Source organism: Capricornis sumatraensis, chromosome 4 (assembly GCF_032405125.1).
Source record: "Capricornis sumatraensis isolate serow.1 chromosome 4, serow.2, whole genome shotgun sequence".
NCBI lineage: Eukaryota > Metazoa > Chordata > Mammalia > Artiodactyla > Bovidae > Capricornis > Capricornis sumatraensis.
Genome location: NC_091072.1, coordinates 42,922,456 through 42,947,474, shown reverse-complemented (window position 1 = coordinate 42,947,474; position 25,019 = coordinate 42,922,456). Strand labels below are relative to the sequence as shown.

The window sequence follows — 25,019 nt, the reverse complement described above, 5'->3', positions numbered from 1 at the left end:
CAGGCCCCTTCAGTCAGGAGTGGCTTCAGCTCCTGCACAGATGCTGAATGCGCCGCACGTGGCTGTGGTCTTTACAGAATGAAAGCTCTCTTGTTGGGACCCTACGACCCTGTGTCCTGCCTCGCCTTGCTCCAGGGGTGCCCTCACCTGCCCTCCGGCCACCGGCACCTCCCCACCCAGAGAGGCTCCTCTCAAATGGCGCCTTCTTGGTGGCCGCTGGCTGCCGCGCTCCAGGGCCACGTGCCCCACTCCTGCGACCACCCCACTTCCCCGAGGGTTTTGTGCTTCTCTCTGCTTTGTCTCCTCCTCGCATGGGTTCTAAGTGTCTGTGTACTTCTTTGACCTGTGCTTCAGTTATTTTTATCCTTATCACTCGCATTGCTTTCCATGTTGCCCGAACAAACTAGGTTGTCTGTAGACACTGGGTGAGTTTATTAATTAAGTGGAAAGTGTAGCTCAGTCTTCTGATTTTTTATGGACTCAAACAAGAAAGGCAGTCAGGTGCCAGGGGACCTAATAGGTGTCCAACACTGTTTCCTCTTATAGAATCTTCCTTTTGTTCCCTTCTTTCCTTTTAGGAAGGGTTTAGTTAGCTGGAGTTGACTTTCGTGTAGGAATTGCAGCAGCCTGATCAGTGGAAATGCAGGGCCTCAGCTCTGCCTGTTGCTCTTTCCTGCAGGAGTCGCCAAGATGTCTCTCGTTGCTGTGCCCTTCTACCAAAAGAGACACAAGCACTTTGACCAGTCGTACCGCAACATCCAAACAAGGTACCTTCTGGATGAATACGCGGCGAAAAAGAAGTAAGTCGAAAGTCACTGATGAGGCGGCCGATCTCGAGTATGAGCTGTGTCTGACCTTGGAGGCTTCCTAAAGCCCAGAGATGAACTGGTTTGGGGGTTCAGGGACGGCTGTGATCCCCGATGCTCATGCCCAGGGCAGAGAGGGAACGTGGCTGACCCAGCTGCACAGAAAGGTTTGGGGCTACTGCATGACATCCTGGCAGGTCCCAGCAGGTCCTCTTAGATTGGCTCTGAGCCCCGGGTTTAGCTCATGAGGCAGGGATCTTCCTTCACACGCCTTCCAGAACTAGAATCTAAAAGCTCACCCAGAAGCAAGGACCATGAGAAGGAAATCCATGGAAGGGAATGCCTGTGGGACCGAGGTGTGTAGGGGCGAAGTGATGATTGGATGGAAGCTGATCTCAGAGAGAATATAGCTACGTCAGTGACAAAGGTAGCAGAAGGTAGATTGCTCTCTGTCTGATGGGCTGGTGTCAGGCTGCAGCTTCATCAGTGAGCTCCTGCAGCGATAATTTAGGAGACGGACGCTGCCACTGGCTCTGGCCTCAGCTCTGCGGCCCCTATATTTAGAGCTGCCCGTGGCCCTTGTGGTCGGCTGCCATCCCAGGGACAAACAGAGCCAAACATTCGCTGCCCCTCCCCTCAGCCTTGGGGAGCTTCAGATCTCTTAAGATAGACATCACTGTGGCCTCAGGCCAGAAGGGCCTGGCGGGCACCTGCTGGCCCCAGAGGGCAGGCGGGGGTGGCAGGGAGCTGAGTCTGGGGAGAGGGGGCACCTCTGGGGGTGGGCACAGGCAGATGGGGCCAAGGTCACACACCGGGTTGTGTGTGTTTGCGAGCGCGAGCAGGTAGGTGTGTACACACATGCGTGCCCACAGGCGTGGATGCCTGTACATTCCGAGGAGAGGCTGGGGGTATGGAAAGAGTGACCCTGTTGGTAACTACACGTTTGTGCTTCTCCCGTGCATCAAGGCGCGCTTCTGCCCAGTCGTCTTTGCAGAGATCGGTCACTGGGAAGTCGTCCTCGCAGAGGGAGTCCAGCCAGGCGGTGTTGGGAGAGACCACCCTGGGGGAGACCACACTGGGGAAGACGACCTTGGGGGAGACCCCCCTGGGGAGGACCACCTGCCCGCTGTGCGCCAAGAGGATGAGCAGTGCGCTGGAAGAGGAGGCCCAGGAGAGGAAGCGCAGGTAACCCCCAGTCGCCACCACCACACTCGGCGCCGTGGCCCGGGACCGGGGGCTATGTGGTCGGAGAGCGGCGGCAGAGCTGGGGGGGCTCCTGCTGCAGCAAATGCCACGAGCGGCTGTTTTCGGCCTGTCTTGCTCTGTAACCCCGTCGTCTCCACTGGTCCCTGCAAGGAAGCGACCGAGGTGGCTTTTCTGCACCCTCGGGCAGAGGGGAGCGCTGTGGCCCAGGGGACCCACATCCACTTCCCTGTGACAGAGCTGGGCTGGCCTCAGGCCTCTGTCCCCTCCCTGCTAAACGCACTTCCCCACCCAGGGAACATGACTGCCACACTTGGAAACATAGAGATCTGAAGGTGTGAATTGGAGTTTTCAAATTTCCATCAACAGCCTCTCGGGCTACTAACCAGCTGTGAGGCCTGCGCTCAAGCAGGGGACCTTTCAGAGAGGAGCCAGGATGCCAGCCGGCTGTCCGTGTGGACACGGAGCTGCAGGGAGGGGTCTGTGGACCCTCATGCTTCACATTCCTACTGGCTCAGCTCACGGGGAGAAGTTGCCGGAATGGGGCCGGTGACTGAGAATGCCGGGCTTAAAATTATCCCAGATCACAAGAAGCCGGTGGTCAGCTTACTCGAATCTTCTAAGAACAGAGTGCTTACGCATCTTGAGAATGCTTTGTATCTGCTCTATTTTTCCTCCTCACCTTCTACTTATTTCTAGAAATTTCTCCCTATATCTCTAAAACACTCTAAACCAGAAGGAAAAATGAGATTTAGGTCAACGTGTTTCAGTCTGAAAGTTGCACTATGGCTAAGGAGTCTGTTTAATGAAAATACTGTATAGCTGAAAAGATTAGCCTTTATTTTTGAAAATTTGAATTATCTTTAACTGCCTTATGGGAATGTTGTCCTGTAAATAAATTTTATTGTCAAGTGAAGACTTATTTTGTCAAAGAATTAATTCAAAATGTGTACATTAAGAAATTGGGTTTTTATGTGTTGGATTATTGCAGAAAGAGTTCTACTCTACTCAAAGTTTTGGCACAGCAAGTGACGAGACCAGAGCCTTATCACTTTATTTGAACCATCAGTTATATTAATAACTTGGCGTGATCTTCTCCCATAAGCTCCCATTCCTCAGTTTCCTAAGGTGAAATGGATGAGGAAAGCAAACTGGTATTGATCTGAACAGTTAGGGAGTCGGTTACTGTGACCCATGTGGTTTCAGCAAAAAATGACTTTTGTGACAGTTCTGGCTGTTGGAAGTTTTCCTAAAACATTTGAAGCTGTTCTCTTGCAGTAGCAAATTTGACTCAAGATTTTGATTTTGATTTTGTATTTTGATTCTCAGTGTCTGGTTATAATCTTACTGTGTCCCTGGAGCTCAGGGTGAAAGTCAGTCCGTCTGAGCGGGTGCAGTGTGGACAGGGCACTCCACGGAGCCCGGCACCCAGGCTTTGGGCGCTGCTTTTAGGACCTTCACAGGGTTTTACTCTCACAACCCGTGTGCACATTTCGTGTGCACATCTACCGCATGAAAGATCCTACAAGGTCTTTCCTCCCTTCAAAGTGAGCCTGAGTACAGCTGGAGGTCTTGGTGAGCGGAGCCAGGTTCATGGAAATTTTGTAGCTATTCCCGCTCTGTCCTGGCCACAGAGGGGAGCGGGTGTAGGGGGTTTGAGGAGTTAGATGAATTCCAGTCCTGGTGATGATTTACTACTCTTGCTGGCCTCAAGCGTTTCTGAAAGCACATATTTATTCCTTACGTCCTGTGGCAGACAGGAGTTTAATCTACAGGACAAATCAGTCTTTGGTGAAAGATGAAACTGTGGCTCCATCAGTGTGAGTTAAGCTGTGAGATCTTCATGTGAGATAAAAGCCCGCTTGGCACCAGTGTGCTCTGAAGGGTCTGGGTGTGTCCTCCCGAAAGATACAGCCGATTAGCAGTGTCCCTTTGATGCCTGTCTGTCTGTCCTGGGCAAAGTGGGCCTCCCAGTCTCGCACAGCTGTCCAAGGGGTGTGTCGTTAGGGCAGAAGCTTGGACACTGACATTACTCGGCACAGGAGGGTGGGGTCCTGGCTTCCTGGACAGGGACCAGCAGGGACACTTTGTCAGTGTCCTGAGTGAGGGTGTTAGGGGCGAGGGGCAATTCCAGTTCAATTATAAATCACTAGGGGCTGGTGGTGCCATCAACAAGCCCCATACTCATAGTTTGTACACAGGTCAAGGTGGGACTTCGATCCTTCAGTCTTGTCAGGACAGTCTGGGGCATGCGCAGAGATCCATCACTGCTGTGACTGTCACTTCGTGGGATCCCTGCAGACAAGAAGGCTCCATTTCTGGGAGCCCGCTTAGCAGGCCTCGGCTGTCTCCAGCACAGACCCACAGAGCCACTTGAGCGGGCGAGTCTCTGGGAGTGAAGGGGAGCCGGGCAGCCAGGATCAGGGTGTGCGGAGCTGGCCTGCAGCCTGGACACCCGCTGGGCAGGGATGTTGGGAGTCATCTGTGGGCTCATGGGAGGCAGCCCTCTGCAGAAGTAGTGGGCCCCTCACTTCTCCGCCCCTACAGACCAAGAAGCTGCCGACTGTGTGCTCTGGAATACAGACTATTTCACTCTGAATTTGCTAGTTCAGAAGGCTTTACCTGGGTCTGAAATTCCCTCAGACATGGCAGCCTCGGGTGGAGACGAGTGGATTTTGTGTAACCCCGGGCTCGCAGAACGAGCGTGCGGAGGGGAACAAGCTCTCCTCCGAGAGGCGGGGTCTGGCCCTGCCCGTGGTAAGCGCTCCCCCTTCTTCGCTGCTCGAGCAGGTACCAGTCGATGGTGGCTGCCTACGGGGAGGCCAAGCGGGAGCGCTACCTGAGCGAGCTGGCCCAGCTGGAGGAGGATGTGCACGTGGCCCGCACCCATGCCCGGGACCAGCTGGACAGGCTGGCCCTGCAGCACGCGGGCAGACACGGCCTGCACCACGCGGTAGGCGCGCGCACCGGGGGCGTCCGGGGGCGGTGGGGTGCTCGGGAGCCCGGGGCGCCCCCCAGCGCCCTGACCATGCCGGGCCCCGGACAGGTGGACGACAGGCTGGCCTGGGAGCGGCACTCGTTCGAGGAGCGAATAAGCCGGGCGCCCGAGATCCTGGTGCGGCTGCGCTCGCACACTGTCTGGGAGCGGATGTCAGTCAAGCTGTGCTTCACGGTGCAGGGGTTCCCCACCCCCGTGGTGCAGTGGTGAGTGCGTGCCCTCCGCGGGGGCCCGGCTGCTTCCCTCTGAAGGCTCTGCAGCCTGCTGCTTACCTGGGTGGATGGAGAAGGTCCGCGTGCAGGGAACCCGGCACCCGCTCCAGGGAACACACACCAGATCCACCGGGAAAGGCAGCCGTGAACGCGCCCGGGGGCCTGGGTGAGCGGTGTCATTTCACTGCAGTTGAGCCAACTGATTGTCCAGAGGACTGTTATGTAAAACCCGGGTATTCCCTGGAGGTCCCCTGGTCAGGACTCTGAGCTCTTGCTGTGGCAGCCTGGGGTTCCAGTCCGAGTCGAGGAACTAAAGATCCTGCAAGCAGCACAATGCAGCCGGGAAAATACAATAAAGTAAAATAAAACCAGGTTCCCTGAAATGACCCGCGTTGACACCCACGGTTCTGCTTTTACTCCTGTGAGTGGAGACGCTAAACTCCAAGGCCCTGGAACCACAGGGCAGGATTTCTGGAGCCTTGAGATACTGGCAGATGAAGTCTCTAAGCCCATCGACACTTGGTTTTGATGTACATTGCTAAGCTGACATATCTGTCCATTTCCTTCCCACTTGCTCATGCCGGGTCCCTGGGGCCTGTCTGGCCACAGAAGACGTTTTGCTCGTGTCCTGGGTTGGGTCTCTTGGCAGCAGAGGAGACAAGTGTCACCTGGCACCTCTGGCTTCTTGATAGGCGGGCTAGGCAGACTGGGAGTTGCCTGCCCTTGGTCTTGGGGAGCCGCGATCCTGCGGTCCTGGGGGACCGCTTGTCCAGCCTCCTCCCAGTGAGACCAGAGTGGCTGGGTCTCTCCACGTGAGTCCCGGTGACCCTGTGGCTTCCAGAGGCTGTACCAGGGCCTGACCAACCTAGGCTACATTTTTTCTTGGAATGATGTATCCTGAGTTTCTAGCGAGTTCCAGGGGACCTTGGCCCATGCTCTGTTGCAGGTTGAAGGTTGCCCAGGTCGTCCGAGTCTAGTGAGAGCCTCCTCCTCTTAAACAGTTGAGGGGGGGTGCTGGACCTTTCTTGAAGATGCTCCCCTTGCCCATCCACCTGAGATGTGAGCGGTGACTCAGGCAGAAGCAGGGATATGATGCCTGTATGTGTGTGCACGCATGTGCACGCATGCACATGTGTGTGTGAGTGTGGGGCCAGGCGGGGGCAGGGATGGAAAACAAGCAAGGTTGGGACACGGGCCAAACTTCCACCTGCCTTCACACTCAGGTGCTTCCCTTGTTCAGGTATAAAGACGGCAGCTTGATCTGCCAGGCCGGGGAGCCGGGCAAGTACAGAATTGACAGCAAGTATGGCGTGCACACACTGGAGATCAACAGGTAAGCGCCCAGATGCCTGCCCAGGTGGTCAGGCCCCAAACACGGGAGCAGAGGCCAGCTCACTCCACGTTCCGCATGGCGCTCCTGGAGCTTCTGAGTTAACTATTGGCGGGAGACACAAGTGTCCCTCCGTCTCCCTGGTGGCAGCTGAGGGGTGTGGACCCGAGCTCTGCCCAGGCTTCTGCTTTGGACACAAAGGGATTAGGTGGTTTAGACGGTTTATCGAAGGACGACGGCAGCCAATCCAGGTGTGAGGCCACGGGGAAAGCTGAGATGCCCTCATGCCCGCCCACCAGCCGGGCTGAATCTTCTCCCAGGTTTGGGCCACAATCCCTAAGCTCCACTCTTCAAGGAAACGCGACTTTTTTTTCTCACAACAAATTGGAAACATGTAATAAATACAGGTGGGCTTCCCAGGTGGTGCTGGTGGTAAAGAATCCACCTGCCAGTGCAGGAGACCTAACAGGCTCAGGTTCGGTCCCTGAGTTGGGAAGATCCCCTGGAGGAGCACAGGGCGGCCCGCCCCAGAGCTCTTGCTGGCGAATCTGTGGGCAGAGGAGCCCAGCGGGCTACGGTCCGTGGGGTCGCAAAGTCAGACACGACTGAAGCGACTAAGCATGTGCACATACGCAAAAAACAGAGACGTAAAAGATAATGACGTTCACCCCTGTTTCCAGTGACGCTCACCCTCCATGCATACTTCAATTTTTTTTTTTAACAAAAAGTGAAATTCTGCTGTTCATTTTCTTTCTGCTTTTCTGAATACATAGCTTTACAAAAAGATCATAACATTATGCAGGTTAATGAGGACAGAGGATAACAGGCTGCAGTTAAGGTTAAACTCTGTGTTGAGTCATGACTTTGTTTCTCTGAAGTAAAGCTGAGGCTGCTTAGAACAGCTGGAGGCCCCACTGGCACTGCTGACTGAGAACCTACTGTGTGCCCCACACTGGGAGCTTGGGATAAAGCAACCAGAAGCTGGCTTCCTGACTTGGAGGTCTAGCACACGGAGGTGAGCCGTGCACGTCAGGAAAGGAGAATCAGGTCAGGGTGACCTGGGCACCCAGATCCACACATGCAGCCCGGCCCTGGGGCGGGTGTGAGCTGAAGGGGCACGTCTTTGGGGAGAAGCCATCTAAGGGCCAGGCCTGCAGGTGATGGAAGAGGGACGGGGGCTCCCAGGAGGGGCACTGCCCTGGAGCTGCAGCAGGTGGCGGGCATTTGCAGAGCAGGAGGGCAGAGACGACCGCCCCTACCTGAAGCCATCCTGCTGGGACCGTGGCTGCTGTTGGGCACGGGGGGGAGGGCAGGTCTGACGGGTCCCCGAGAGTCACTGCTGCAAGTGGCAGGAGGGTGGGTGGGCAGTTTGGCCAGAACATAGGGAAGATGGCAGCACGTGGGCAGGTGGACGGGGGTTGAGGAAAGGTTTCGAGAGTGGAGAAGGAGGGTTTGTGATGGAGTGGCCAGGCAGTCCCATGTCCGCTGGGGTGTGGGTGGCTGAGGGATGGTGGAAGCCAGGCATCCATGCTCCTTCGAGTCCTAGAATTTCTGAAAGTGTCCACAGGCAGTGAGCCATATAGTTTATGAACAGGGAGAGGGGCCAACTGCTGTTTAGAAGAGTGCTTTAATTTGAGGTGACTTTTCTCACCTGGGGTGCCCTGGGACTGCTCGGGGTGAGCTTGAGGGAGCAACTGCTTCATTTCAAAGCTGTATTTTAATCATTATTTTGAAAAGAGAAACAAATTCCCTTTCTCAAGTATGTGTATGTTAGTTAATCAGTCGTGTCCGACTGTGTGTGACCCCCTGGACTGTAGCCCACCAGGCTCCTCTGTCCATGGGATTCTCCAGCAAGAATGCTGGAGTGGGTGGCCTTTCCCTCCTCCAGGGGATCTTCCCGACCCAGGGATGACACCTGGGTCTCCTGCATTGCAGGTGGATTCTTTATCATCTGAGCCCCTGGGGAAGCTCTTCTTAAGTATGAAAAGGTCCCACTCAGCCTCATGCGGCAACTTTTCATAGTGATTCGGGAATAAGAGAAGCTTTGAACCAGGGGAGCTAAATCAGTGAGGCCCCAGTATACCTGGGGATCCTCAGATAGACTTGGTGTTGGCGTCCTCTTGCAAGTAGCCAAGGAACTGGGGACAAGGACATTCCCGAGACTAACGTTTTTCGCAGTATTCTTACCCGTGTGGGGACATTCTTAGCAGCTGAAATGAGCATATTCTCCAGAAGAAGGGCCGGGAGGTCCCACACACGACAGCTGCGCTCAGCTGTTCATTCCAAAGTGCTGAGCTGCCACCATCTGATCCGCACCCTGTAGGTGTGGGAGAATGTGCCCGCTCCTCGCGCCCCGCCGGGAGCCAGCCCCGCCTCCTCTTACTCAGTGACATTTGCTCCTATGAATATTTTTTGGCTGCTGCTGCCAGATTCTTGAAGTGCCGAAAAGGAAGCTTCATCCCCTTCGGTACTGTTCGAATTGAAGCTGTAATTGACACGGTTTTACATGCTCATAAGACTTTCTCTTGGGACTCACAGGGTGAGTTCTGTTTCTTCAAAGAATTTTCATGCTGCTGCCGTCTTGGTTAAGGCTCTCAGAACATCACGTATTGTGTTTCAATCTGACCCCAACGCGCCCCACCCCTTGTAGGGCGACTCCAGGGCTGGCCTCTTCTCGCGCTTTATTTTTAGACTTTGATATTCAAATTCTACTTTGAGTGAAAATTTAAATCCCATGTCAACACCGCTTAGAGTTTGAGGACATGGGCCCCGATGACCCAGAAGAAATTCATGTCCTGCTTAAACGCTCATCTGCCCCTCTTTTAAAATAGACAAGGGGCTTCCCTGGTGGTCCCGTGGCTGAGACCCCACACTCCCAGTGCTGCGAGCCTGGGCTCAATCCGTGGTCAGGAAAATAGATTCCAGGTGCCGCAACTAGGAGTTTGAATGCCACAACCAAAGATCCCACGTGCCACAGCTGAGACCTGGCGCAGCCAAGCGAATAAGTAAATATTCAAGTAAAACCAAATGGACCACGTCGGACTTCCTGGTGATCCGGTGGTTAAGACTCTGGCCTTCCACTGCAGGGGGCACGGCTTTGGTCTCTGGCTGCGCAAGTTCCACGTGCCACTTGGAGTGACCCCCCTCAAAAAAAATTAAAATAGATAAGGTTTCTCGCCTGGGGTGGCTTTGGGAACACTTCAGATCGAGGCTTTGGGATGCAAAAGTGCCCCATGGACATTTGAAACAACTGAGATGGAAGGAACCACTCCCCTCTGTGTGCCCTGGGATGTTGTCCAGATAGAAAGGAAGCTTCTCTCCCCGTTCATCACTTGTGTGTGGCTTCTGACAGTCTCGAATTAAGTCTCTGGGCTTCCCCTGGTACGGCCTCGGGAAGGAGAGAGAGACTGGAGGCCCCTGGCTGTGGTCAGCCATGCGGGTCTCCAGGTGACCTGTGAACGAAATTTCCACTGGGGCGTGGTCCGCTCTGAACACTCCGTCCTGCACGCCCTGGCCCTTCACGTGGTGCTGCCGTGTACGAGGCTTCCTGCGGCCCACCCCTGCACCAGAGCCAACAAATACATATGGGCACCCCCGCATGCCCGTGTGCTTATTTATCATCTGTATACATTCCACTGTGTTTCATGGAGGTGAAACGTTTACAGAGACAAGTCTAAGAAGAAAGAGATGAAAGTAACCAGAGTTCCGCCCTGCCCCGTGTGCTCCCTCAGCGGGCCTGCCTGCCCAGGGCCCTCTGCACTGAGTCAGCAGGTCTGGGCACTTGCAGGGGGCGTGGGCTTCTGTCCACATCACATGGTCCGTGGAGCCTCTGTACTGGATAGGTGTGTACGAGTGGGTGCACAGGCCTTCTGCGCACCAGGACCCTGGGTCCCAGGCGCCCTCCCCCTGGCCCGGTCCCTCATGCTAAGCGTCAAGTGCTGGCGGGTTACTTGACCTGTGTTGCCACTAATGCAATGGGGAGCTCTGCCCCGCGTCCTAATTCTGTGAATCAACCGAGGAAGAGCTCAGACTCCGGCAGGAGACGCTGTTGTCCAGGTAGGCTTGGCACCTGGGGCTGGACTGGAACCTCGTGGGGGTGGGCCAGGGTTCCTCTGAGTGTTCTGAAATACGCTTTCCTTTTGTCGGTAAAGAATCTGCCTGCAGTGCAGGAGACCCAGGTTCAATCCCTGGGTCGGGAAGATCCCCTGGAGAAGGAAATGGCAACCCACGCCAGTATCCTGGCTTGGTAAATCTCATGGACAGAGGAGCCTGGTGGGCTGCAGTCCATGGGGGTCGCAAAGAGTCGGGCTCGACTGGCCGACTAACACTTACTTACTGTTGGAGCCACTGTGTACTTTTTGGTCAAAGAAACTATTTTCAGCCCCAGGTGGAATAGAACATGAATAAAGCTAAAGGACTTCTGAGGGACCGGTTTGTCTCTGGGTCACTGCGTGCTTGAAGCGTGTAAACGTGACACTGGAGTAAATGTTCTCCATGCTTCTGTCACTGTGCGTGCGACGCCCATGCTTGGAGAGGCAGCAGAAGGCAGAAAACTGCAGATTTCAGGATTTTGTGTGTGTTTACCTGGCTTCTTAGAGACTCTGCTTTCTCTTCATATTAATAGGGTAACAGGACTCTCTTGCCTGGCACTTGAGACTTTCATGCAAGATAGCTGATGAAAAATGACCAGCAGAGTGTATATGCTAAGTTGCTTCAGTCGTGTCCAACTCCTTGTGACTGCGTGGACTGTAGCTACCAGGTTGCTCTGCCCATGGGATTCTTTAGGCAAGAATGCTGGAGTGGGCTGCCATGCCCTCCTCTAGGGCATCTTCCCGACCCAGAGATCGAACCTGTATCTCTGGTGTCTCCTGCGTTGGCAGGTGGGTTCTTTACCACTGGCGCCACCTGGGAATCCCAACCAGCAGAGTCTGCGTTTAGTTTAAGTGCTCGCCTCCTCTCGACTCTGACGTTTCTGGGGGAAGCTGGTGGGAAGACAGTGCAAATCCAGAAAATAAGCTTCAACGTGTGTGAGATGGACTTGGGGTGAGGAGCCCCTCCCCGATGAACTGGGGTCTGTGGTGCCCAGGTCACTGTCCTTCGCTGAGCACACGTCCCCGTGATTCTTCAGACCCCAAGGCCTCGGGCAGGTTCAGTTCAGGCACCCTGGTTACACCCGCCAGTGGGTGCTTTGGGGTCTACACAGGGGCCCCCTGGTGGGGAGGGAGTGGGGGTGATTCTCCCCGAGGCTGAGGCCCTTGGAGCTGCCCCATAACAAGACAAAACCACAGATGCAGCAGGTAGGGAAACAGAACCAGAGGGAACACAGGCTCCTCCTCGAGGCTGAAACTCGGGGTTTTAGGAAGGGCCGCCACATATTTTTCCCTGCAAAGCCAAGGCACAGTGTGTGTAATGAATACCTCATTCCGAGGACAAGCTGGCATTGTTCTTAAACAAATCGCTCATGGACGAGGGATCCAGGTCACCCGAGCCGCTCTCGAGGAAGGCTGTGCTTGCGTCCGGGGCCGAGCAGGGCGGTCCCAGGGCACTGTCAGGACCGCATCTGGCTCTTCCCCCAGGGCCGACTTTGACGACACCGCGACCTACTCGGCGGTGGCCACGAACGTGCACGGACAGGTGTCCACCAATGCGGCAGTGGTGGTGAGAAGTGAGTGTGCCCTCGGGGTGCGTGGGGGCTGCTCCCGCCTTCTCTCCCCTTTCTCGCCCGCCGTAACAGCCCGGCTGTCTTGCAGGGTTCCGGGGTGACGAGGAGCCGTTCCATTCGGTGGGGCTCCCGATTGGATGTAAGTTGATTATTTTCCTGTTTGTGCAGAAAAATGTGTCCAAATATTTTCTAAGCATCAGATGTTTTCTAAAATCGTGTTCCAAATGGCCCTTTCTCCCGGTTGGGGTCCATGGGCTGACAGTTGCTGCAGGGACCCAGGGCTCAGGATGCTACGACTTGATGGGCTGCACACGTCTTGGGGCTGGTGCAGGATTTAGACCCCTTATTCTTACACGGTGCTCAGAGCACTCACGCCCTGCACACTCTGATTCTCCCTCCTCCTTTGGCACAAATGTCCAGATGTGACTCCACGCTGGTTTTCTGGTTCTTCAGAGGTGGCTGAGTCCATGCAGACATTGTAATGAACATCACACATGGGCTTTCACATCAGACTCTTCCTTCCCCCAGTGCTGGAGGCTGGAGGTCCCAGGTCGAGGTGCCCACTGAGTGGGTGAGGCATGCTGTATCCTCCCTGAGAGGAGACAGAGGGCTCTGGTCTCATCCTCTTCTTAAGAGGGCACGGATCCCGTCCAGGGTCCCACCCTCATGACCTCATCACCCACAGACCCCCAGTATCATCACACAGGAGCTCTCCCACACGAGACCTGGGGGACACAGGCGTTCTGTCCACTGCTGTCTGTTAGAGGCAGAGGGCACAGGGGTGGTGGGGGACCCACTCTGCCTGCTGGCCTGGCCGTGACTGTGCCCGCTGCTCTGTGCAGTGCCCTTGTCGTCCGTGATCCCGTACACGCACTTTGACGTTCAGTTCATTGAGAAATTCGGAGTCACCTTCCGGCGGGAGGGCGAGACCCTGACTCTCAAGTGCACACTGCTGGTGACGCCAGACCTGAAGCGCGTGCAGCCCAGGGCCGAGTGGTACCGAGATGGTGAGTGGTCGTGGGCTCCTCCTGGGCCTTGCGGGTGGACGTGAGCTCTGAACCTGGCACTGACGTGGTGCTGTCTCTGCCGCCGTGACGGGGGCAGAGCAGGCGAGCCTGGGCAGAGCCTGGGCCTGCTATGACCTTGATCTTCCCCAGGATGCGGTTCATGGGCCTGGAAGAGATGAGGCATCAGGGCTGTTCTCGGTCCACAGAGAGGGTCTCCTGTGATTAGGGGGAGAGAGTAAGGGGTCTGTTTCCGTATGTTTTTCCTTGGCTACAGCAGTTGTGAACAGTCACTAGGGCTGACTGTGTGTCTGACTCTTCTGAGGCTGATGACCCATTTCATTTCATCAGGACTTTTGGAGGGACTCTGGTCAACCCCTTATGGGTGGGTAGCTGAGGCAAGGAACTGCTGACCTCCCCTCCCTGCCTCTGGGAGCCGGCAGGACGGGGAGTGGGACCCAGGCAGCCTGGCCCCGGTCTCCAAGGCCCCAGGACCCTGCCCCATGCTGCCGCCAGCACGGGCGGCCCTGTGCAGCTGTGTGTGTGCGTATGCAAGTTTGCATATATGTATGTGCAAGCTTGTGTGTGTGTGTATGTATGTGACTATGTCTGAGCTCCTGTGTATGTGTGTATGTGCAAGCTCACCCATGTGTATGTGTGTGACTATATGTGAGCTCTTACATGTGTGTGAGCTCCCGTGTGTGTATGTCTGTGTGAGTGAGCTCCTGTGTGTGTATGTGTGAGAGCTCCTGTGTGCGTGTGTGTATATGAGCAGAGTGTGTGACTATGTGTGAGCTCTTATGTGTGTGAGTGAGCTCCCGTGTGTGTCTGTGTGTGAGAGAGCTCCTGTGTGCATGTGTGTGTATGAGCAGAGTGTGTAACTATGTGAGAGTTCTTACGTGTGTGAGTGAGCTCCCGTGTGTGTATGTGTGTGAGAGAGCTCCTGTGTGCATGTGTGTGTATGAGCAGACTGCAGGGGGAACCTTCGTCACCTCTGGCGGCTGCTCGTTTCCTATGGATTCGGTCACAGAACCTCCTGCTTTTATTGGCCAGGACCTGACCCAATGCGAAATACCACAAAGGATCCTATGCCATTCCTGTCCATAAGGTAGTTTATAACCTAGCTGGGAAAATACACAAGATGGTAAATCGAGGTGTCTGTGAAATATAAGGAGTATCCCAGAAAAGCCTGTGACAATTTGCCAAATGCCTGGTGCTGTCAAATGTAGCCAGGAAACCAGGCTCGTGGTGATGACGGAGAGCTTGATGGAAAAAAGCTGCTGACAGACGAGGCGGCCCTGGGGGGGCGTGGGCAGAGGACCTGCAGCTGACCTTGAGGCCACTGCAAGGGTGCTTTAGGTTTGAGGGTGTTGACAGCGGTGATCTTGGTTGGAAAAGGACGGTGTGTCTTATCTTCACAGCCCAGGAGGGCGAGGGGAGGGGAGAGACATGCTTTGTGGTGGCAGAGGAGATTAATCTATGCTTTGTAGTTCTGAGTTAGGATTTCAGGTCTCAGGTAAATCCTAAGGTTCTAATTTACCCTTTCTGGAGAGAAGTAACAGGGACGTGAGGAAGGGTCTCCTGATATTTCCAGAGGATGTTGGCCTGGATGCTAGAAAGTGTTCCTGTGCCTAGGTTGTAAGTTCCGGGATCCCCAGGCCACGTGGTGTCACAGTCTTGGCTGATTAGGGCGGAGCAGGCAGGCCTGCCCTGCACTTTCTGGTTGTGGATCGTTAAGGAGTCAGCAGGTGAAAAGTAATAGATAATTTCTCATTATTTTATCCTGGGTCTCCTTGATGCCCAGTGTCGATTATTTTTTAATCATTTACATTTCTTCTCCTGAAATTTGCCTTTTTAGTTCTGTACCCTTTAGGCTGTGGTTTGTTGGCACGTTATTATTACTGTCTAAGGAATACTGTGGGGGCCTCGTGGTACGTTTCCAAGGCTCAGGAGGGCCGTGTGGGACCGTCCTACTTTCCACACGCCGCCAGCCGCGCTCTACTCCACCCTGGGCCGGGCCCCGCGCACCGCTCATCCTGACGTGCGCACTGTCTTCTGCTCGCCCTGTGTGAACATTGTCCTCCCCTCGCCCTGCCGTGCGCACTGTCCCCTCTCACCCTGCCATGAACGCTGTCCTCCCCTCACCCTGCCATGGGCACTGTCCTCCCCTCGCCCTGCCATGGGCACTGTCCTCCCCTCACCCTGCCATGAGCACTGTCCTCCCCTCACCCTGCCATGAGCACTGTCCTCCCCTCGCCCTACCATGCGCGCTGTCCTCCCCTCGCCCTGCCGTGCGTCCTGTCCTCCGCTCGCCCTGTGTGAACGTTGTCCTCCCCTCGCCCTGCCATGCATGCTGTCGTGCGCTGTCCTCCACACGTCCTGGTATGCACACTGTCCTCCGGATGCGCCTGGGCCCTGCGTGTCCCTGAGGCCCGTCTCCTTGCCCGTCTTGCAGACGTGCTGCTGAAGGAGTCCAAGTGGACCAAGATGTTCTTCGGAGAAGGCCAGGCCTCGCTCTCCTTCAGCCACCTCAACAAGGATGACGAGGGGCTCTACACCCTGAGGATCGTGTCCAGGGGGGGAATCACCGACCACAGCGCCTTCCTGTTTGTCCGAGGTGCGCAGGCTCCCGGGGGCGGGGAGCAGCGTGATACTCGGTATGAGTGGCACTGGGGCAGAGGCAGGGCTCGCTGCCTGGGCGCTGATGAGCTGCTGGAATCCAGGGGATGAATCCTGGGGTGAGCACCTGCGGTTCAGGGCCACTCCGGGCCGGGGTCTGGGGGGCGGAGGCCAGTTCCAGGCACCTCCCCACTTCCCCTCTGCCACCCCTGAGGCTCGTGACAGTTGAGGATGTTCGCAGGAGGAACCAGCCTCAGTACAGGGCAGCCGCATCCTGGAGCGTTCACACAGGACACACTGTATTGTCTCGTTTCATCCTCACAGCAGCTTGCAGGAGGGCCTCGCCCACCCAGGTGTGGAAGGCGGGACAGAGCTCAGGACACCGCATGCAGTGGGTGAGGCTGTGTATAAAAGAGCCTTTACCTTTAGACACAAGCGTAATGTGTGCATTTATATATCATGTACACGTGCCTATCCTAGAGGCTTATAGGTATACATTCATGTGTGCATGAAGTATAGGTCATATATACATATTTTACATACATTTACATGTAAAATGGATAAAGGGGTATACAAAATGGATAAAATTGTATATATAATGTGCATTATATGTATACATACATATATATGTACTGTGTATATATGTATACACACACGTATGTTCATATACCATATGTAATCTAAACTTCGTAACAGTTTTGTAAGGAATAGTTTTCCATTTTGTATGGCAGGCAGAGGCCTGGGCCCTTCTCCAGGGAGGGGGCCCTGGGTGTCTAAGCTGGGGAGGGTCCCCCGTGCTGTGTTAGGGGCCTTGCTCCCCTCACTGAGCCCTCACCCTGCATGGCCTCTGGGTGCACAGGGACCTCAGGCACAGAGCCCCACCTGTCCAAGGCACAACTGACCACCCTCACCCAGGACACCCGCACGCTCTATTCTGGGTGGCCAGCGGCCACTCTCCTAACTGGGTCCCCCTGCTCCGTGGCCCTGGAGGCTCAGCCCCCCCCCCCCCCCCATCCTGAGCTCCTGTCTCCTGCACCTTTATGCTCACTCGGGCTCCAGGTTCTGTGTGCCTGGAGTAACCCTCTCCTTACATTATGTTTCCAAACCAGATCAGTTAGATCCACGCATGAAGGAAGGGCTGTACCATCAGAGAATATTTTAGCTTAAAAAAAATGCAAAACAAGTACAGACACCCACCCTCCTCACCCCTCAGGACAGTGAGGCTTGGGTTTCAGACACTTCCAGAGCTTTGCCATTTTTACGAGGATGCCATTAAAATGTCCCTTGCATTCTCTGGGCAGACCTTCCAGCAAGATGCTTCACCTCATCAAGTGTGATACGTACAGTGGAGCTGCGATTTCTAGCTTGTGCAGCAGTGCCAGCAGAAAGAAGAGTGTGCATCCCGCGGGGGCAGGGCTGGGGGGCTGACTGTTCTGATGACTCTCGGAGGAGTTTGAATGTGAGAGAGAATATTTGGCTGAGTGTCAAGAAATCCTTAGATTTCAATATTCTGAGGAGACAGAGCAAGAAACTGTATACACCTGACACTGTTAGGAGGTCCAGTGGCCACAGGTCCCAAGTAAATATGCACGCCGCACCAGGAGATTAAATGCTCAGGATATTAATACTGCTAAACAGCTCTGTTGGCCTTCTGAGCCGCTGTAATTAACATTTGGACACAAACGCAATTGCACTGTGGTCCTAACCGGCCGAGGAAGGGACACAGGAGTACAGACTCAGATGTGGTCACAGCTCGCAGGAAAAAATGTAAATCTTCAGATCTTGTGAGGACTCTGAAACTCACTTAGACTCTGTCTAAGGTCCTGTGTCCCCAGTGTTCAAAATGCCTCCTGATAATAGTAATATTTCATCGGTCAGTTTTTGACGACCTGACATTGTGTGACAACAGGCCATCAGGAGAAGGGGAACTTCAACTTTGGAGTCAGTTATGGTAAATCATAGACTGAATGTGTGATGGAGGACAGAACATTTTGAGTTTAAAAATCACACATACGGGCACCTCTCTGGTTACCAGCGGTCACAGTCAAGTCATCTGGGTGTCAGGGTTAAGCTAGGGAGTGGAGTGAGCGGGGGGACTCTGGGTTTAGGGGCTGTCAGAGCCTCGGCTGCCCCCAGGCCCCGGCCACCTTTCTCTCCCCGTCCCCCCAGAAGCCGACCTTCTGTCCACTGTCCCCTCCCCCCAGACACTGACCCCTGGTCCCTGTCCCCTCCCCCCCGAGACGCTGACCCCTGGTCCCTGTCCCTTCCCCCCAGACACTGACCCCTGGTCCTTGTCCCCTCCTGCCCAGACTCTGACCCCTGGTCCCTGTCCCCTCCCCCCCAGACACTGACCCCTGGTCCCTGTCCCCTCCCCTCCCCCCAGATGCTGACCCCTGGTCACTGTCCCCTCCCCGCCCAGACACTGACCCCTGGTCCCTGTCCCCTCCCCTCCCCACCAGATGCTGACCCCTGGTCACTGTCCCCTCCCCTCCCCCCCGACACTGACCCCTGTTCCCTGTCCTCTCCCCTCCCCCCATAGATGCTGACCCCCTGGTCCCTGTCCCCTCCCCTCCCCCTCCAGACGCTGACCCCTGGTCCCTGTCCCCTCCCCTTCCCCCCCAGATGCTGACCCCTGCTCCTTGTCCTCTTCCCCCCTCCAGACGCTGACCCCCTGGTCACCGGGGCCCCAGGCGCGCCCATGGACGTGCATTGCCATGACGTGAACCGGGACTATGTCATCGTGACCTGGAAGCCCCCCAACACGACCAAGGAGAGCCCTGTTATTGGCTACTTCATCGACCGGTGAGTGTCCTGCTCCTCCGGGGCTGGAACGTGCCTGAGGCGAGTCTCCTCCTGGACAGCGGGCATGGGCATCTTTCTCATCTGAAGCACGTGATGCCCTCTGTGGGTGTAGGTGCTTCACGATGCGGTTGCTTACGGCTCCTGGCTGGGTGGTTGGAAAGCATCACCTCCTTGGCAGGGCCTGGTGAGCCCTTGATTCCTCTGTGTGCTGACGGGGCTCCGTGTGCCTGACCAACACTAATCCCAGCCTGTCCCAGGCTGCTTGCAGCCTCCTCAGGCTCTGCTCAGGTCCAGCTGGGGATGCCGCGGGTCCAGCCAGAGGTCCTTGCTCAGCTCTGTCCCTCCCTCTGGGGCTAGAGCCCCGCATAGTGATGTGTAGATGAGGACGCCAACTCGTTCACACCCAAAGGCCCATCTTCTTGGTTAAATAGTATTTTCTTCTTGTTTCCGAGTAGAACATATTGATGTTCTAATGCACAAAATATTGGGATTTGTCTTTGAGTAATAACGTGATGGTAGGTCATCTCTGATCCAAAAGGAGTTTTACCTTTCTTATTCCTTTACCTGGAACGGACCTCTGATCTTGGGAGGAAGACCAAGGGAAGCTGCGAATTTACTGGAAATGCAATTTATCATCCATTTGCATCAGTGGATGAAATTACAGTCAAAGATCATGAATTCAGAAGTAAGAGAGAAGGGTATAAGCTATTTGGTTATAAGAGGATGGTTCTGGGTAGGAATTTAAGGTTTTGTGTGTATAAAATGCATTAGCATAAGGGGGTTATTTCAGAAAAGAACACGCAGCTCTTTTTTTTTTTTTGCTTAATATTGGTTAAATTCTCTTCCTCATCCAACATGTATGTCTTGGTCCTTATGTATTGGTTCCATCCTTTGACTTGTTTTCTACATGAAAGCAAAATGAATACAGGCATTCCAGGTCTTTTATCCATATAATATACACCCTATAGCAAAAGAGATTTTCACTAGTTAGTCTAGCCATGGGGTTTCGAAGAGTTGGACTCGGCTGAGTGACTTCAGTTTCACTTTTCACTTTCCTGCATTGGAGAAGGCAATGGCACCCCACTCCAGTACTCTTGCCTGGAAAATCCCATGGATGGAGGAGCCTGGTAGGCTGCAGTCCATGGGGTTGCCAAGAGTTGGACATGACTGAGCAACTTCACTTTCACTTTTCACTTTCACACATTGGAGAAGGAAATGGCAACCCACTCCAGTGTTCTTGCCTGGAGAATCCCAGGGATGGGGGAGCCTGGTGGGCTGCCATCTATGGGGTTGCACAGAGTCGGACACGACTGAAGTGACTTAGCAGCAGCAGCAGCATCCAACAAAGCTATGTGTTTATGTAAAACATGCACCATCAGGGCGAAAATTTTATATGCTAGGGTCAGACTAACATTGTTCAGGGTTTAGGTTGAATTAATAACAGAAACCAAAACAAATCGGAGACGCTCTCCTGTTGTAATTGTATATGTGTGTATAATGTATGCTGTTGTTGTTATTCAGTCGCCAAGTCATGTCTGACTCTCTGCGCCCCCATCCAGCACACCAGCCTTCCCTGTCCCTCACTATCTCCCTGCTGCTGCTGCTAAGTCGCTTCAGTTGTGTCCTGTGCGGCCCTATAGATGGCAGCCTATCAGGCTCCCCCATCCCTGGGATTCTCCAGGCAAGAACACTGGAGTGGGTTGCCATTTCCTTCTCCAATGCATGAAAGTGAAAAGTGAAAGGGAAGTCGCTCAGTTGTGTCCGACTCTTCGCGACCCCATGGACTGCAGCCCACCAGGCTCCTCCATCCATGGGATTTTCCAGGCAAGAGTACTGGAGTGGGGTGCCATCGCCTTCTCTGCACTATCTCCCTAAGCTTGCTCAAACTAATGTCCATTGACTCAGTGATGCCATCCAACTGTCTCATCCTCTGTCGTTCCCTTTTCCTCCTGTCCTCAATGTTTCCCAGCATCAAGGTCTTTTCCAGTGAATCGGCTCTTCACATCAGGTGGCCAAAGTACTGGAGCTTCAGCTTCATCATCTGTCCTTCCCATGAATATTCAGGGTTGATTTCTTTTAGGATTGACTGGTTTGATCTCCTTGCATACACATATTAGACTGATGCAGTTGTTACTCTCTGTTCTCTTTTGTAATCTGAAGATGCGAGGTGGGAACTGACAACTGGGTACAGTGCAATGATGCCCCCGTGAAGATCTGTAAATACCCCGTGACTGGACTCTTTGAGGGAAGGTCTTACATATTCCGTGTGCGGGCTGTCAACAGCGCAGGGATCAGCCGGCCTTCCAGAGTCTCCGAGGCTGTGGCTGCCCTCGACCCTGTTGACCTCAGAAGGTTACAAGGTAGGTCCTTTGGAGTTCAAGGTCTGGCAGGTTTGTGTGGCTTATTCTTTCTCTTTCCCCCAACTTGGCTCTGAGCCTTAAGAGAATCCTCAGGGCTGAACATGGCACAACCGTGGCCCATGGGCTCCGGGAAACCTTCGAGGTCACATTAGGAGTGTGGACACCAGACTGACGTTTACACCTTGAAAGGAAGGTTCTTCATTGTCCTAAGGCTCTTCACTGAAATCAGTTAAACTGGTTCAGAATTAGACTTTTCTTTGTCCTCTGCTTCTGTCAGTTCAGTGGATAATGAGAGTTGGAAGGTGCTGAAGCCAAGCCCCTCTCTCTCTGAATTTTAATTTCATGTGGCTCAGATTCCTCAGCAAGATTGTGTCCTTAATGATGCTCCTTAATGACGTTTGAAGTGGTCACTGCATTGTCCTGAGCTGCATGGGGTCTTGAATCCGGTACAGAGAGCTGAGAAACACTGGCTCTCCTTAAGCCCACTTCCAAAACACCAACTCAGACCACCTCAGCCTAGTGCAGATGCTGTCATTGTAATGCAGAGGCTTTCTGGATTTATATTCAGCACCGACCTTTCTCTCTGCAGCCATCCACTTGGAGGGAGAGAAAGACATCATGATCCACCAGGAGGACCTTGAAGGTGAGGCGCTTGGCACCACTTCCTTTTGGCTGTTTTTGGCTGAGGGGTTTAGGGCTGTGATTAGAGAGTGGAGGGTATGCTCTTCACATGTAAAAATAAAGCCTTTGGGCCCAGCTTAAGGTCATTGAATCAGGAAGATGAGCAGGCAGAGGGTAGGGCTGAGAGAGGAGGCCAGCAGAGTCCTGGCTTCATGCGGGTCATTCCAGCGTCTGCAGGGGCCACGGAGCGGCCTGAGCCCTGAGTCCTGGCCAAAGAGGCAGTCCTTTACCCAGGACTACATGCCTGAACAGTATTCTTTTTTTTTTTTTTTTCTTTTAAAGCACAAATTTTATTTCTAGCATTGTAACTAGGAGGGACTAGTTTTCCCATCACACAATGTCCTCATGATTTGAAAGTTTGCATTTCCTTTTGAGTACTGGTTTTTCTGAACACTTCTCCTAGCTATTCCTCCCTGCTGTAGGAAGATCGATTTGCTGAGGAAGAGAATCCTGCATCGTTAACCTGGGATCCAAAGATTTTGACTGGAATTATGATTACCGTCCACAGAGGACAATGAATGAAAGTTTAAACATGAAAACACTAGCTTAATTTGGAGCTTCCATCCAGGGAGGTGTACTTCTGAGCTCTTTTTAAAAACAGCCCAGGTTCTTTCCCTGGAGAGCTGCAGAGTCAGAAAGTCAGAGGTTGATTTTCCTATTTGCTCCTCAATCTGCCCCCCAAACACTGTATCTTCTACCCCATAAAAATTTTCCTTTAGTGTCTCAAAATGAACATGTGTCTCTCAGAGGAACTCCTTGACAAATTTTGGTTAATCCCATGGTAACATTAACATCTCCATTAAAACCTCTTCTTCCAGAAAAATGGAGAAACTGAGAAGGAAGCTCAATAAATAAATAACAAAAGAAAATAACTTAGGAGAGGCTGACAAAATGACCCCCTGTACAACCGAGAGGGATTTCCATGGTGGCTCACTGGTAAAGAATCTGCCTGCCAATGGGGTCGCAGAGTCGGGCCCGACTTAACAATAAAGCACCACCACCAAACAACTGATGAAAACATATGTCTTTGAATGAATGAAAATGACCCTGACGATATTAGAACAGATGTTTCTTAGGACACCAGCCTGTACAAAATATGCGTTTTTGACCTGAGAGAGGAAAAAGAAGCTCTTTTTCTTCTAAAGGTATCAGTGAGGGGAGGACTGATCTTAGTTACCCTGAGTGGACACATGGGAGTTCAAATAAGGTAAAATAACCTAAAATGAAGGGGTGTAAGTTGGCTGGATGGCATCACTGACTCGATGGACGTGAGTCTGAGTGAACTCTGGGAGTTGGTGATTGACAGGGAGGCCTGGCGTGCTGCAATTCATGGGGTCGCAGAGTCAGACACGATTGAGCGACTGAACTGAACTGAACTGAAGTTGTTATATAAAGTGAAAGTGAAAGTCGCTCAGTCGTGTCCAACTCTGTGATTCCATGGACCATACAGTGCATGGGATTCTCCAGGCTAGAATACTAGAGTGGTAGCCTTTCCCTTCTCCAGGGGATCTTCCCAATCCAAGGATCCAACCCAGGTCTCCTGCATTGCAGGCGGTTTCTTTACCAGCTGAGGCACCAGGGAATCCCCATATAAGTTGCTACATAGATGCTGAATATCCAGGATGAAATCTGCACTGTGTAAAGGTTACTGTGAAAATCGGGTGTGTGTGTGGGGGAAGTAATATTTCCTGACACACTTTCAAAAGCAGGACTGCGCCCCTCTGGGCAGAACAGCTACCTCTTGAAACATAGATATGCATGTTCTGGGGTTGAAACAGCCAGTGATTCACTAACCACCAAATGAAGAGATAACCCATTTCCAAAGACTTGCTTTTCCAGCTGATTCCATGGGAGTGTGTCTTACAGACACAGTAGGTCTTCTTTCTAAGTCTTCTAAAGCTACAGAAAACACCTTTTGTGTTTTGACTCCTGTTTCCTCGTAAGAAGGCAGGGTTTCATACCAGCTGGTTATGAAGGGCTGAGGCTCAGACACTCAGAGAATCGTTGGAGTCGGTACATTGATACAGCCTGGAGTTCAGCCTCACGGGCCTCAGTTGTTATGTGAGGCTTTGCATGTGGGCACAGGCAGTGTCCATGGTCTGGAACAAACCAGGTGTGAAACAAAGACACTTACACAGGGATCGGAGAGTTCATTTGCTTGCCTTTCTCATTTTAAACAATGAATACCTCTTCCAATCTATAAAAGTCTTTAGTGAGAGAAAGAAATGCCATGATGTTTTCAAGGAAACCATTTCTGGGTTCAAAATGGGCTATGAGGAACTTCTTCCTTTTCTACCCATATCTCTTTTCTTCATCTAAGCTGAACTTTCTTGGCATTGCTTTAACTAGAAAAGTGCTGGCAAATGCCATTTGTTTTAATGAAAAAAAAAGTTATTTTTCTTGGCTAACAAAGTGCTCTTCTGTTAGTTCAGTGTATTTTTAATGTTTATTGTTTAGCTAATTTTTATCGAATCATTTTAATGTTGGTTACTGTCTTCCTGCAAACATTTAAATTAATATCTATGCTCTTCTCTTAATATCATTTAGCTTTTGCAACCTTTCTTGAGTGGTTCCCTGGAAGAACAGATACTTCATTCTTAGAAAGATGAGAAGAGGCTCTTGCAGAAATAATGAGATTGTTTCCATCCTGCTAATTATACGTCCAGGCATTCACTGCCCTGTCCTGAGCCAGGTCATCTGTAGCCAGCAAGCTGAGCTCATCCTTTGCTCTGAATGCCACAGACTCATTTACAGTCGTTCATTCCTGAATCCTGTCTTCTTGGGTGTTCTAAAACTTCCCAGTAAACTTTATGTTTCACTGACTTAGCTGAGAGTCTCCTGGGCAGGCTGTGGAGGCTGGGGCTTCGCTGGGTCTACAGAACAGAAAGCCAGAGTTGGAGTCAGGAGACCCGGGCTGGGCTGCTGGTGGGCTATGTGATCCCAGGGAGGCGCTGGGTTTTCCCGCGTCCCTTCCTGGGCTGCCTTTGCATGTCGCGTGTCTGCGTTCACCGGTGCTCACGTGGCTCCTCAGAACAGCCCAAGAGCAGGCTGTGATGCTCAGGTGCGGCTGCGGGCTGATGGCTGCCGCCATCACCACTGCGAGCACACCCCCTCTTCTGTTTCGCCTCCATCCGCTTCTCTCTCTCTGAGGTGCCTCTCTGTGGTCGGAGGGTCAGTAACAGACCTCAGCTTCTGTCCATGGTGCCCCCTTGGCTCCTGGGGCCATGTAGAGACCCCTCCTCCTCTGCCGGTCTCAGGGGCTCAGGCTGGTGCCAGGGGTCTGGATGACAAAGTGTGCTGCCCCAATCGGGGATTCCCTGCTGACAGGGAGGGTTCTTCCTT

At 53.3% G+C, this 25,019-nt stretch overlaps 1 protein-coding gene across 1 annotated transcript in view; it reads left to right on the top strand.

The window, feature by feature from the left end:
* The first annotated feature begins 690 nt into the window (after positions 1 to 690).
* The window catches only part of MYOM2 (myomesin 2), a 58,705-nt gene continuing 34,376 nt past the window's right edge, over positions 691 to 25,019 (top strand). Inside the window, exons 1-12 of the mRNA XM_068971025.1 lie at positions 691 to 800; positions 1,773 to 1,991; positions 4,800 to 4,962; positions 5,056 to 5,213; positions 6,460 to 6,552; positions 12,126 to 12,214; positions 12,300 to 12,350; positions 13,054 to 13,218; positions 15,671 to 15,832; positions 18,495 to 18,636; positions 20,797 to 20,996; positions 21,586 to 21,639. Of these exons, the coding sequence (XP_068827126.1) occupies positions 691 to 800; positions 1,773 to 1,991; positions 4,800 to 4,962; positions 5,056 to 5,213; positions 6,460 to 6,552; positions 12,126 to 12,214; positions 12,300 to 12,350; positions 13,054 to 13,218; positions 15,671 to 15,832; positions 18,495 to 18,636; positions 20,797 to 20,996; positions 21,586 to 21,639 (1,606 nt within the window). The remainder of the gene's footprint in view (positions 801 to 1,772; positions 1,992 to 4,799; positions 4,963 to 5,055; positions 5,214 to 6,459; positions 6,553 to 12,125; positions 12,215 to 12,299; positions 12,351 to 13,053; positions 13,219 to 15,670; positions 15,833 to 18,494; positions 18,637 to 20,796; positions 20,997 to 21,585; positions 21,640 to 25,019) is intronic.